Here is a 12,661-nt window from a genome sequence, read left to right on the forward strand (position 1 = left end):
GCCGTTTCTGAGGCTGAATATTAAGAATTGACCTTTATGAAATTATTTTATTTGCAAAGAATGGCTGCTGTTGGTGTCTTCAAGCCCTATAAGGAAGGGAGGTAGGTCTGGGGTGGTAATAGGCATATTGCTGTTGTAAAGCAATGCAAATAGCAGTGCTTGCTGGGCTAATCAGGAAATACTCCATGTCTAAACCTCCTGCCTTGGGGAAAATTTCTGGGCCAGTTTTCCAAACTGTTGTTAGGGCCATTGGAGCACAAACTCTCTTTGCCCGAGTGCACCATTAAGGTTATTTTTAAAAGAACACACGACTTGCCATTTGGACTGGCTCAGCCTCTGCAATTCACTGTGTGTACCTGTCAGGGACCATGGCTCCTGGGAGGCCTGACCTCTTCACCGTGATGCAGTCCCAGAGGTCTCGGGGGCTCCTTCAGCCTGTGATGGCTAAAAACTATCATGTGGGACCCGACTTGATGCCACCTACTTTGCACATCGTGTCTCTAATAATCCTCAAAACAGCTCTGTCAGATGGGTGGTGTTACACCCATTTTATGGCTGAAAATCGAGTCCCAGAGAGTTAAAAAGACTATCTCAAGGCCACACCATATTCCAGAGTTAGGGTTTGCGTTTGCCTTCTTGGACTTCTAAGCCTAAGCTCTCTCCTCTAGGCTATTCTGTCTTTTACACTGTTAGAGAATTTTTTCTAGTAGAGAGTGAGATGACTAAACAAGCTACTTTGAGAGAGGACTCTTCCCAAGATATAAAGCCTTCATATTTGTGCTTAATTGTAGTGTCTTTGTTATGAACTTCCTTGAAAACCTTTCGCTGGTTCCTTATGACCTGAATGACACATCCAAGTTCCATGGCCCCTGCCTGCCTCCTCACCTTTGTCCCTTGCTTACCTCCAACCCTCTGGCCCCAGGGAATGACTGGAAGGTCCCCAGAGAGCCCTGATCAATGAACACCCTTGTGGATGTCCCTGTGCTGCTGCTTCTCCTGGACGGCCTTCCTCTGGCCAACACCTTGTCTCCCAGTTTTCAAGAGTTCACTCAAGACTCGTACTTCATGAAGACTGACATGATTTCCCCTCAGACACATCTGTCTGTTCACCCCTTTGTCTATGCATCTGTCCATCCATCCGTACATCCATACGTGCATCCATTTGAAATGAGAATGCAAGCTCCCTCCATCAGAACCTTAGGGCAGGGATTTTATCTGTTTTCTTCACTGCTGGATTCCCCCACACCCAGAGTGGTGCCTGTCACATCACAGCTGCTTAGTCATGTTGATGGAAGGATTTCATTGGGTGGCTCCATAACACACACCTGTGTGTACAGGCCATGACCAGTCTTTGCCTCCCCTTTTCCCATCCTCCTCCAGTAGCATTTATAACCTCTTACTTCTGTGCATTGATTTTCATGCCTGATACCAATTAAATCACCATCCCCTTGAGAATCTAAACTGTGTCTTATTCATTTCAGATGTAGCCAAGAATCTAACAGGAATTCGTATTTGATAAAAACAGGCCCTCTGGAAGAACACGGAGTTAGCAAACCAAAGTTTAAAATCTCAGTTTTACTGTGATTGCCTCTCAGTTTCTTGATAAGTAAAGTGAAGATGGCAATTCCCACCGTCCAGCATTATTGGGAGTGAAGAATGAGATCGGTTCAGGAGAGAGCTTGTGGAGGGGGCTGCTCATCAACGCAGCCTGAACCTTGTCATCTCTGGATATTTTCTAGTGAAATGTGGGCAGTGGAGTCCGGAAGCCGGGTTGTGCTTCAGGTTTCTTCCTTTCCTGTGCTAGTATTTCACAAGTCTGACGTCCTGGTCCTGGTAGTGACTGATGTTATCCCGAGGAGCCTGTCATTGTCCTGGCTGGCACCTGGGTTCTTTCTGTGCTTAGTCTTGGCTGCAAAACCTCCTGCAGTGCCTGCACCGAGAATGCATGTTCTCTCTGGGGGTGAACTTTCCCCAGACCTGAGTGTGCTTCAGGGAGCTGGGTTTGGGGCATTCAGGAATGGTTTTGTTTTGTTTTGTTTTGGTCTTTTGTCTTTTTAGGGTCACACTGGCGGCATATGGAGGTTCCCAGGCTAGGTGTCAAATCGGAGATGTAGCCGCTGGCCTATGCCAGAGCCACAGCAACTCGGGATCCCAGCCACATCTGCCGCCTACACCACAGCTCGCGGTAATGCTGGATCCCCAACCCACTGAGCAAGGCCAGGGATGGAACCTGCAACCTCAGGGTTCCTAGTTGGATTCATTTCTGCTGTGCCACGACGGGAACTCCCCAGGAATGGTTTGGATCAACCCCTGTCCCTTAGCAAGACAAGTCAGTGTGGTCCATTCATCCTGGGACATCATCAAAGAAGTAAAGTATCTGCCAAGAGCACATGATATGTATATATGTGGAGGGCTGGTACCGAGTGGACGGCGGGGGAGGCCAGGTCCCTAACCAGTGTGTCCTTGTGGATTCTGATCCACCCACCTGCCCTGTGGCTGCATACCACCACGGATTAGCCCCAAACACATTCCGTGGGGACTCCCTCCCTCCCTCGTGTTCCAGATCTCACAATGGCTTCCTTATATAGTTGGGCAGGAGGTGGGGGCGGAAACGCCTTCTCTGCATTTAACACCACTTGTAACCTAATTCCATCTCCTCTCTCAGTCCTGCCTCCCATTACTGTGTTTCTTTCTCTCAGGAGGTGTGGAGTTTGATAGGCCAGTGCCTTCCCTGCAAACCCATCCACCCCTGCCGCTGTCCGCTGGTGTTTCATGCTGGATCTGTCTGCCTGGTTCTGCCGCATGGCCCTGTTTACCTGGCTCTCCTGTCTGCATTTTCTAACTGGTTTTCCTGGCAGCTTCAGACCTTACGCTTTGGCTTTAAGACCAGGGTCACCAGACGCTCCCCTACCCTAGATGTGGGGGTGGGGGGGTGGTATGCTGCCTATCCTTACCACACAGCTTAGCCCCTGTCCCTTGTCCTTCGTCACAGCCCCAGGCTATTCTCGGCCAGCTTCAACACTCCTAGTGCCGTTTATACTGCATGGCGTGAAACACGCAACAAACTCCGGCAGCTTATCATCTATTTTTTTTTTTTTCTTTTTAGGGCCGTACCTGTGGCATATAGAGGTTCCCAGGCTAAGGGTCTAATTGGAACTGTAGCTGCCAGGCTACACCACAGCCACAGCCACTGCCACCCAGGATCCGAGCCGCGCCTGCAACCTACAGCACACCTCATGGTAACGCCAGATCCTTAACCCACTGAGCAAGGCCAGGGATCAAACCCCCAACCTCATGGTTCCTAGTCAGATTTGTTAACCACTGTGCCACGACAGGAACTTCTGTTCTTTATTTTGTTAAAGTAGAAGTTTGCCTCTGCTCTAAGAGGGTAAGTTTCACAATCCAGGTAGCTGTGAAGAGGTGTGTGTGGGGAAGAACGTGTGTGGATGCTTTTATGGCAAGGCCTGGGGACAGCTCACGTTACTTCCACGCACTTGTTCTCGTCTAAAACCAGTCACGTCACTCGGACTAAATGCAGCAGGAGCTGGGAGACTTAATCTAGCTGTGTGTCCAGGAGGAAGGAGAGGGGGCTTCGTGGACTAGCAGCCTGTGCTGGGAGCAGCGAGGCCCATGTGCTGGGGCAACGGGCAGTGTCTGGGGAGAAGTGGGCAGGGCTGAGGGGCCCATGTGCCCCGGGACAGAAAGCAGGGTTATGGCAGTGGGAGAAGGGATGGAGGCAGGCAGGATGATGGTGCTCAGGGCTGGGGTGTGACAGTGAGACACCCCAAGGCGCTGGGCCAGTCCCGGCTGCTGTGGAACCAGAGAGAGAAGACCGGGCAGGTAAGGCCACCCTGTGGAAGCTGGAGTCCTGTGGAGACAAGAACAAGGAGGCCAGAGGTGCTTGGAGGGTGGACCTAGGACCTGGCATGGGAGAAGCCTAGGGAATTTGCCTTGGAGGTGGGCGTGGAGAAGGGGTGAAGGGATCCCTAGGACTGGACTGGAGGTGGGAATATGAGGAAGGAGAAAGATGAGAGGCTGGGAAGCAGGACCTGTCAACTGGACCTTCTGGAGTTTACAGTGGCGGGAAGAGGAGAGGGGGCATGACCTATATTCTCCTTTGAGCTGGGGAGGAATGGACACCGTGAGCATCCACTGCAGCTCATAGTGAGACAGATCTGTGGGAGAACACCTCTTGGGCTGTGTTTTAAGCTTACTGTCGCTGCTTCATAAACTTTGGTCCAGTGAGTTAAGTGAGCTGAGTAGAAGTGGACAGGGGTTTCTCCACCCCCCAGGCAGGCAGCACATGTGGTGGTGTGTTGCTGTTGCACAGATTTCCATTTCTCATCACTCCCCTTCTGCCTCCACCCCCACCCCCTCAGTCAAGCCAGAGCCCCAGCCTCCGGGCAGCTCCCTACTTCTGCCTACTTCTCCACCAGGCTGTCGGCCTGTTTGCATCTTCTTCCCCTTCACCCCAGGGATTAGGGCGTCTGCCCCCTTTCCTGCTTGGGTTCCTCTTCTCCCAGGCTTGCAGTTTCTCAACGTTTCTACCCTGCCGTTTCAGAAACAAACAAAAGCCTATCCTTTCCCCCAAATACCACCCACATCTTTTTTGAGTTTTGGCTTTCCACAGCAGGCAGTGAGGCTCACAGAGGATTTGATGACCAGAGTGGCAGCAGGCAGACAAGCCTGAGTGCACTGGTGGCAGTGCCTGACAGCAGAGAGCCCACTGTGCGCTGGCCTTGGCTGCAGGAGGGAGTTCCGATAAACAAAATGTGCAGGAGTGAAATGTTGGAGCCAACAGTAGAGCTCATTGTATCCTCTGTTCCAGGTGATGGAGGGAGCAGAGAGGGCCAGGGTATAACAACCCTGAGCCTCTGAGTTGTAACAAAGTAAAAGCCATCTAAATTTGGAACAGCTCCCTTCTCTTTCTTATATTATTACCATGTAGTGACTAAAAGCCTTGAAAGATGTTTCAAGTTCCTATTCTGCAGTTCTGTTGCTTCTCTTGGTAATTTGCCTGTAGTGCACTTACCCTTCCTGGGTCCCTTGGAGGGTGCATGAGGGCGTTTCTAGAGACCATGGACAGATGCCTCCCACAGGAACTGAAACCTCTTGGTGCACAGAGTGCTGGGAGCACCTGCCAGCATCTGAGCTGCCCTGTGAGAAGCCCATCCTAAAACTAGTTGCCATTTTTTCTTCATTGAGATGAAAGCTCATACCTGTTTTTCTGCATCAAATGGATATTCATCCTCCAAGTTGAATAGACAGCAGCAAGAGCTCAGCATCTGGGGCAACAAGGAAACACCAAATTCAGAGGAATGGAGTCTGGGGCCAACAGTCCTGCTGTAGAATTCAGCAGTGACCTTGGCTGAGAAGGGAGGCAGATGATACAAAGGACACTGAGCTTGGGTCCAGAAAGCTGAGGCTGGAGGAACTTAAGCTTCTCAGGTGAACATAGAACGTAGGTGTGTGGGCCTCTAACTCCTCCTCTGTACACATGAAGGGCTGGCAAGGTGATGCATCCAGAGTCCCTTCCCCCGGAACTTGCTGTGTTCCGACACCTGGCAGGGGGGGCAAGTGTCAGGTCTCTGGAATCTAAAGGCCCTTAGCATATCAGAGTTCAGGATGTCACTCTTGTGAGGAGGATTTTATTTTATTTATGTATTTACTTATTTATTTTTGTCTTTTGTCTTTTTAGGGCCACACCCTCGGCATATGGAGGTTCCCAGGCTAGGGGTCCAGTCAGAGCTATAGCTGCTGACCTTAGGCCAGAGCCACAGCAATGCCAGATCTGAGCCTTGTCTGCGACCTACACCACAGCTCATGGCAACGCCAGATCCCTAACCCACTGAGCGAGGCCAGGGATCAGACCTACAACCCCATGGTTCCTAGTTGGATTTGCTTCCGCCGCGCCACAGCGGGAACTCCCTAGGATTTTATTTTATATATTTATTTATTTTTGTCTTTTTGCTATTTCTTGGGCCGCTCCTGCAGCATATGGAGGTTCCCAGGCTAGGGGTCGAATCGGAGCTGTAGCCGCCGGCCTACGCCAGAGCCACAACAACGCAGGATCCGAGCCGTGTCTGCAACCTACACCACAGCTCATGGCAACGCCGGATCCTTAACCCACTGAGCAAGGGCAGGGACCAAATCCGCAACCTCATGGTTCCTAGTCGGATTCGTTAACCACTGTGCCACGATGGGAACTCCAGGATTTTATTTTAATCACGAGTCTTCCTTTCCTCCTGGGGTTTATAATTTGGGGCATCTCTGCAGTCACTGAATTTAAAGCTTGGAAATGGAGGTCTTGAGACATTGTCTTTATTGATAAAGTTTGTGTACCTGGAAGGTCATAAACCATCACAATCTATGCCCCTGGCCTCTGTGGTTTTGGTTGCCTTTCTTTAAATATGCATGTGTCTTTATTCTTGAAATAGAGAGGAGCTCCGGGGAATAGAGGAGAAGCTCTTGGTTGGGCTTTCAGGCTTAACACTCCCTGTCCCTTTCTTGGGCAGCAAGAGCCTATGCTAGGAATGAGTCATGTTTGCTTTCAGATGCCATGCCAGAGAGACCTCAACTACTGTGGGAATCCTGGATCAGTGTCAAGGTAGCTGCCTTCCTCTCAAAAGGTTCTTTGGACCTGCCAGGCCCAAAGGTGCCCAGACGGCGTCTTTGAGGCCCTAAAGTTCTGGGACAATGACAGGACTCGCTATATAGGAAAAGGTGTTGCAGAGGCTGTCAGGCATTTTAGTAAAACCACTGGGGCTGCCCCAAGAAGCAAGAAACCGAACTCTGAAATAAGAGAAGGGTGACAAACAGGGTAGCGATGGATGGCCCTGAGACGAAGTCTGGATTTGGTAGGGGTGCCACAGTAGGCTGTCCCCTGCTGCCTGTGAAGTAGGAGCTGCCAAGAAGGGGGCTCCCTTACTGTTCCATTGCTGCTGTGGTTGGCACGCCTCAAGTCATCCTGCAAGTGGCAGGTTTTTTTTTTTTTTGACTTTTGTCAAAATTTTGAGGGCTGCACCCGCGGCATGTAGAGGTTCCCAGGCTAGGGATCTAATCGGAGCTGTAGCCGCCAGCCTACGCCAGAGCCACAGCAATGCGGGATCCGAGCCGCATCTGTGACCTACACCACAGCTCACGGCAATGCCAGATCCTTAACCTACTGAGCAAGGCCAGGGATCGAACCCGCATGGTTCCTAGTTGGATTCGTTTCCCTTGCACCATGATGGGAACTCCAAAGTGGCAGTTTTAATACGGTCAGTGGTGGTTCTCCTGCTGGCAACCGGGTGACGGGAGTTCATGGTCTTCCCTGCTGGCGCAGCAGACTCCAAGGACGCTGAGCATTGGCGTGGAGGTTTGCCACAACCCTGAAGAACAGGACTAAAGAGCGATAAGGGAAAGCTGCTGCCAGTGTGGGGCACGAAGAGGGCTTTGCTCTTGACCTCTTAGATGTTAAAGCAGCCCCAGAGAGCTGCCGGGGTGGCAGCAAAAGGAATAAATAAATAAATGCTAGTTCCTTGAGGGCCACATCAAACAAGAAATTGAGAAACTAAAATAAACAGCAGTGAAAAGCAATTTACAAAAAACCCCTGAGTATTGGGGAGGGGGGGGGAAGAGCCCCAGAGTACAGTGGGAAAACCAGCTACACAAACAAGGTTGTAATTGGCACTGTATGGCTGCTTCTGAGCTCTTCAACTCTGGGAAATATGTCCTGGACTCGAAGTCTCCTGATGAGCCCGGAGCAGCAGGTGGCCTGTAGGATTCCTCTGTCGGGGACTGTCCATCAAAAATAGCCTTTGTGCCGGATAACCAGGATGCTTAGATGAAGTTCATTGCTGGTGCAGGTGTCCAGGTGTCTGGGATGATTTTGACTCAAATGGTTGAGGCTGTGGGTGAGGAATTAGGCAGGTGCCTCCTGCTTAGGGTAAAGCAGATTGGCTGCTCCAGACCAATGGGAGGGCATCAGGGGTTCCCATGGTTCTGGGGAGCCTGAAGGTGTTTCCTTGACAGCGTGGTGGTGGGGATATGCACTGGCCTTGACCTGAAGGTGCAGTTTGGCAATCAGAAATGGGAGGAGGACAACCACTTCTCCCAAATTGGAGGAGCTGGCAGCAAGACCACTTTGCCGGCAAGAAGTTCAGAAATTCTCTAGCCAAGTAGGCTCTGAGCAGGTAGGCTCTTGAGCCCTGTCAGCTCTGCACAGCTAATTTTCATCCTTTGCTTCAGACAGCTCATGACAGTGACCAATGCCTGTAAGGCCCTCAGGAAGTTAACACTCCGTCCCCCAATCCTTGTGCCTTCCTTTTTACTACTTCATCAGAATTGCTATATCAGGGAGTTCCCTTCGTGGCTCAGCGTGTTAAGAACCTGACTAGCATCCATGAGGACGCAGGTTTGATCCCTGGCCTCACTCACTGGGTTAAGGATCCCACGTTGCCATGAACTGTGGTGGAGTTTGCAGATGTCGCTCAGATCTGGTGTTGCTGTGGCATAGGTGGCAGCTGTAGATCGATCAACCCCTAGCCCAGGAACTTCCATATGCCACAGGGATGGCCCTAAAAAGAAAAAGAAAAGAAGAAAAAAAAGAATTGCTAAATCAGAGCCAAACTTGACCGGTGGGAATCCAATTTAGAAACCCTAGCTTTGAAATCTCGTAATTTCAAGAAGACTGATTTTTAAGCTGGAGTAATCATTTTTTTCTCACCTTGTTCCCCAAGTGTCTGTAAAGCCATTTCTATTTACAGTCCTTTCCCTGAAGTTGTTGACAGGCCAGATCTCCTGTCATGTCAAGGGTTCAGTATACAAAATTAAAAGAAAAATTCATTTATAAACAAACAAAAAGCCAAAATCACAGAGGCCCAGAACAACACATCTGGTTCTACTTATCTGAACTTCCATATGCTGTGGGTGCGGCCATAAAAACAAAACTGCAACATCTTGAGTTCTTGATCTTGAATCTTGGAAGGGCCTTGATGGACACTGGCTGGTCTAGGGGCCTCTTAGAACAGGCTGAGGGGAAGTCCCTCGGCGTGTCTGTGCCTGTGTGGTCAGAGGACACATGACTCCTGAGGCTTTTTGGCAAAGTGTTTACAGAGCAGGGAGGAAGAGAGCATGCAACTTCTCTAGGCTTTGCTCCAGCCCAGCACTAGCCTCCAGCCAGCTGAGGGAGGTGATCTTGTGTTCTATATCTGGCAATGAAAGGGTTGGCTTTACCATTGAAAATTCCCCTCCTGGAAAATGATCAGTGCTTGTTATTGTACTTTATAACACGGTGTTTCATTTTAGTTATTTTATTATTTTTTTTCTAGTCTTTTTGGGGTCGACTCTGCGCTTGTACCATATGGAGGTTCCCAGGCTAGGGGTCAAATTGGAGCTGAAGTCGCCGGCCTACACCACAGCCAAGCAACTTGGGATCTGAACCACATCTGCAACGTATGCCACAGCTCATGGCAACGCTGGATCCTTAACCCACTGAGCTAAGCCAGGGATCGAACCCATGTCCTCATGTGTACTAGTAGCGTTCATTAACCACTGAGCCATGACGGGAACTCCTTTATTTCGTTTTAAAGTAAGTGGCCCAGACTCCTAGTGCCCAATTTAGGGTGGGATATTCTGATGCCCAGCCTTCTCCTAGATCCAACATAAGAAAAGATCTTTCTTATCGATGTAGCTTTATTGTTTAAATAACAATGAAGATAAAAAAGTATTTTATGTGCTTCCCCGCAACACCTAAACTGTCCTCAGTTTTTTTTCTTTGGAATCCTAATACAGATACAATTCTGTTTTGATTTTTTTTCTTAATGCCTATGTTCTGAAATGTGTGCTTAGTCTTCATATTTATCTGTAATGGCCGTATCATCTGTTGAGGTGATATCAGCCTGTAAGCCGAAAGAAAAGTGTTGTATTTCTGTGCTTTTCTAAAGAACTTGCGGTATATATCTTCTTAAAGAGTTTTGCCTTCCTTTTGATCATTTTCTTATGATGAATTCCTAGGAGGGACCAAAGGGTACAAGGTGGATCACGCATTGCTCTCTACCACAGTAGTGGCTGCGTGGTCTTGAACTCTCATGATGGCTACTTGACCATTTACCTGCTGTCTTTCAAAGAATTTTCAGTTATATGCATCTTTTGACCTTGTCAGTTTCTCCTGTTACTCATGCAGAAAAGCACATTTTTATTTATTTATTTATTTATGTCTTTTTGCCATTCCTTGGGCTGCTCCTGCGGCATATGGAGGTTCCCAGGCTAGGGGTCGAATCGGAGCTGTAGCCACTGGCCTACGTCACAGCCACAGCAACACGGGATCCGAGCCGAGTCTGCAACCTACACCACAGCTCATAGCAACACCGGATCCTTAACCCACTGAGCAAGGCCAGGGATGGAACCTGCAACCTCATGGTTCCTAGTCGGATTCGTTAACCACTGAGCCATGACGGGAACTCCCAGAAAAGCACATTTTTAAAAGGAGCATTTTGACCATTAAAATGACAATGAAACCAAAATATTTTTTTTTAATGCATTTACCGCTCAAAAAATGCTTTCATCTCCAGCCCCTCAGCTTATCCTCGTAATGATACTTGGTGAGGCATTTGGGGTGGGGTTTATCCTCTTTTTAGAAAATGGATTGGAGAGGGTCCAAGGTCAGGGGATGGTGATGGGTCTGCAGCCTGGGGTGTTCTGGGGAGACGCCCTGACCGCCTCCCGCCCCCTTCTCCTGGTTCTCCACCTCCAGGACTTCGGCAGCCTGCGGTCTGTCACCTCCCGGTGCGACCTGAAGACAAACCTGGTCAAGAACGGCTGCGGCGGCGAATTCGAGAGCCCAGTCAGCAGCACCCGGGTCCTGCGGAGCCTGCCCCTCAGCAGCAAGGGCTCCAGTCCGGTGGAGTCTGATGTCATCCAGATGACCCCACAGGAGGTCACCGTGAACCTACGGCCCGGTGAGTGCCCTTGGTGTGGACCAGTTCATGAGGGAAGCTGAGCCAGGCAAGGGGATGGCAGCGGGAGGCGTGGCCCGGGCCCCAGGGAGCAGAGTCCAAGGCCTTTGTGGACGGATGGAGTTTCTTTGCTATTTTTTTGATAATTGTGGTTAAATACTTATATAATTTGCCATCTTAACCCATTCTAAGTGGGTAGCAGGGGTATTAAGTATGCTCCCGATATTGTCTAACCATCACACTCTCAGTTTCCAGAACTTCTTTGTTATCCCACACAGAAACTCTGTATCCATTAAATATGAACTCCTCACCCCCCTTCCCCCAGCATTTGGCAGCCACTGTTCCACTTTGTTTCTCTCTGAGCTTGACTGCTCCAGGTGGCTCATAGAAGCGGACTCTATATACCTTTGTCCTTTTGTGACTGGCTTATTTCACTTAGCATAGCGTCTTCCAGGACCATCTGTGTGGTAGCATGTGTCAGAATTTCCTTTCTTTTCCGGCTGAATAATCCTCCATTGAAGGTATAGACACGTTTTGTTCATCCATTGACAGACTCGGGTTGTTCTACTTTTAGCTGTTATGGATAATGTTCTTGTTTTTTTATGGGACTATGCTTGTAGTTTATTCCCGAGTTAATGCACATTTCTCAGGGAACATGCTCCTTCCAAGGAGAAAGTACTTTTTTCCATCAGCAGAGTCCATTTGAATCCGTGGCATGTTGAAGGAACAAACTTTCAGAGTAGGGATTTTTTTTTTTTTTTTTTAAATGACCCTGGAGCCTCTGTCAGCCCTGGAGTTGATTGTGATATAAGGGAACTAACAGTTTTTGCACACCTACCATGTGCTGAATATCTGCCCTGCCTGAAGGTAGCTGGTGTAACTTTACGCCTGAGGAGCTGTGTGCTCAGGAGCTCCCAGTTTTGGTGGCTCCCCTCCACCCTGACTCAGTCTCAGGCTGCACAACTCATGGTTGTTTGTAGCTCATCACTTTTGTCATCTCATATTCTAGATATTAGTTTCTTTGCAGTGTCTGGGAGGATGTGAACGTGGCCAAATTAGAAAGTATCACATTGTTAACAGAGGGCAGCTTTTTTTCCCCAAATCTCATTGGCAGTAACTTCTTTCTTCTTTCTCATTGTCTAGGAAACCATTGGCAATGACTACTTCCAGACAGCTTATTCAGACTTCAGGGCAGCTGGGGCAGTGGAAAGATGAGGGATCTGATTCGGGCTCTGTTCGTAGCTCAGGGGCCCTGGGCAGACTGCTCCACCCCTTAGCATCTCAGAGAATTTGTCACCTTCATTCTTCTTCTTCCTCTTTTTTTTTTTTTTTTGGCTATGCCTGTGGCATTCAGAAGTTCCAGGGCTAGAGATCGAACCCCAGCCACAGCAGTGACAATGCTGGATCCTTAACCCACTGAGCCACCAGAGAACTCCCTCATTCTTCACTGCCACATTCAGGGGCTAGATGAGGCTTTTTGTATGAAGGCACTTTAGGAATTTTTTTTTTTTTTTGTCTTTTCTAGGGCTGCAGCCATGGCATATGGAGGTTCCCAGGCTAGGGGTCGAATGGGAGCTGTAGCTGCTGGCCTACGCCAGAGCCACAGCAACGTGGGATCCGAGCTGCACCCGAAACCTACACCACAGCTCACAGCAATGCCGGATCCTTAATCCACTGAGCGAGGCCAGGGATTGAACCCACATCCTCATGGTTCCTAGTCGGAT

At 49.4% G+C, this 12,661-nt stretch overlaps 1 protein-coding gene across 1 annotated transcript in view; it reads left to right on the top strand.

Annotated features, from left to right (window-relative positions):
* Positions 1-12,661, top strand: part of ITGB5 (integrin subunit beta 5) — a 118,957-nt gene that overhangs the window by 11,045 nt on the left and 95,251 nt on the right. The window contains exon 3 of the mRNA XM_047790454.1: positions 10,736-10,940. Coding sequence (XP_047646410.1) covers positions 10,736-10,940 — 205 coding nt within the window. The remainder of the gene's footprint in view (positions 1-10,735; positions 10,941-12,661) is intronic.

Source organism: Phacochoerus africanus, chromosome 1, assembly GCF_016906955.1.
Source record: "Phacochoerus africanus isolate WHEZ1 chromosome 1, ROS_Pafr_v1, whole genome shotgun sequence".
Lineage (NCBI taxonomy): Eukaryota > Metazoa > Chordata > Mammalia > Artiodactyla > Suidae > Phacochoerus > Phacochoerus africanus.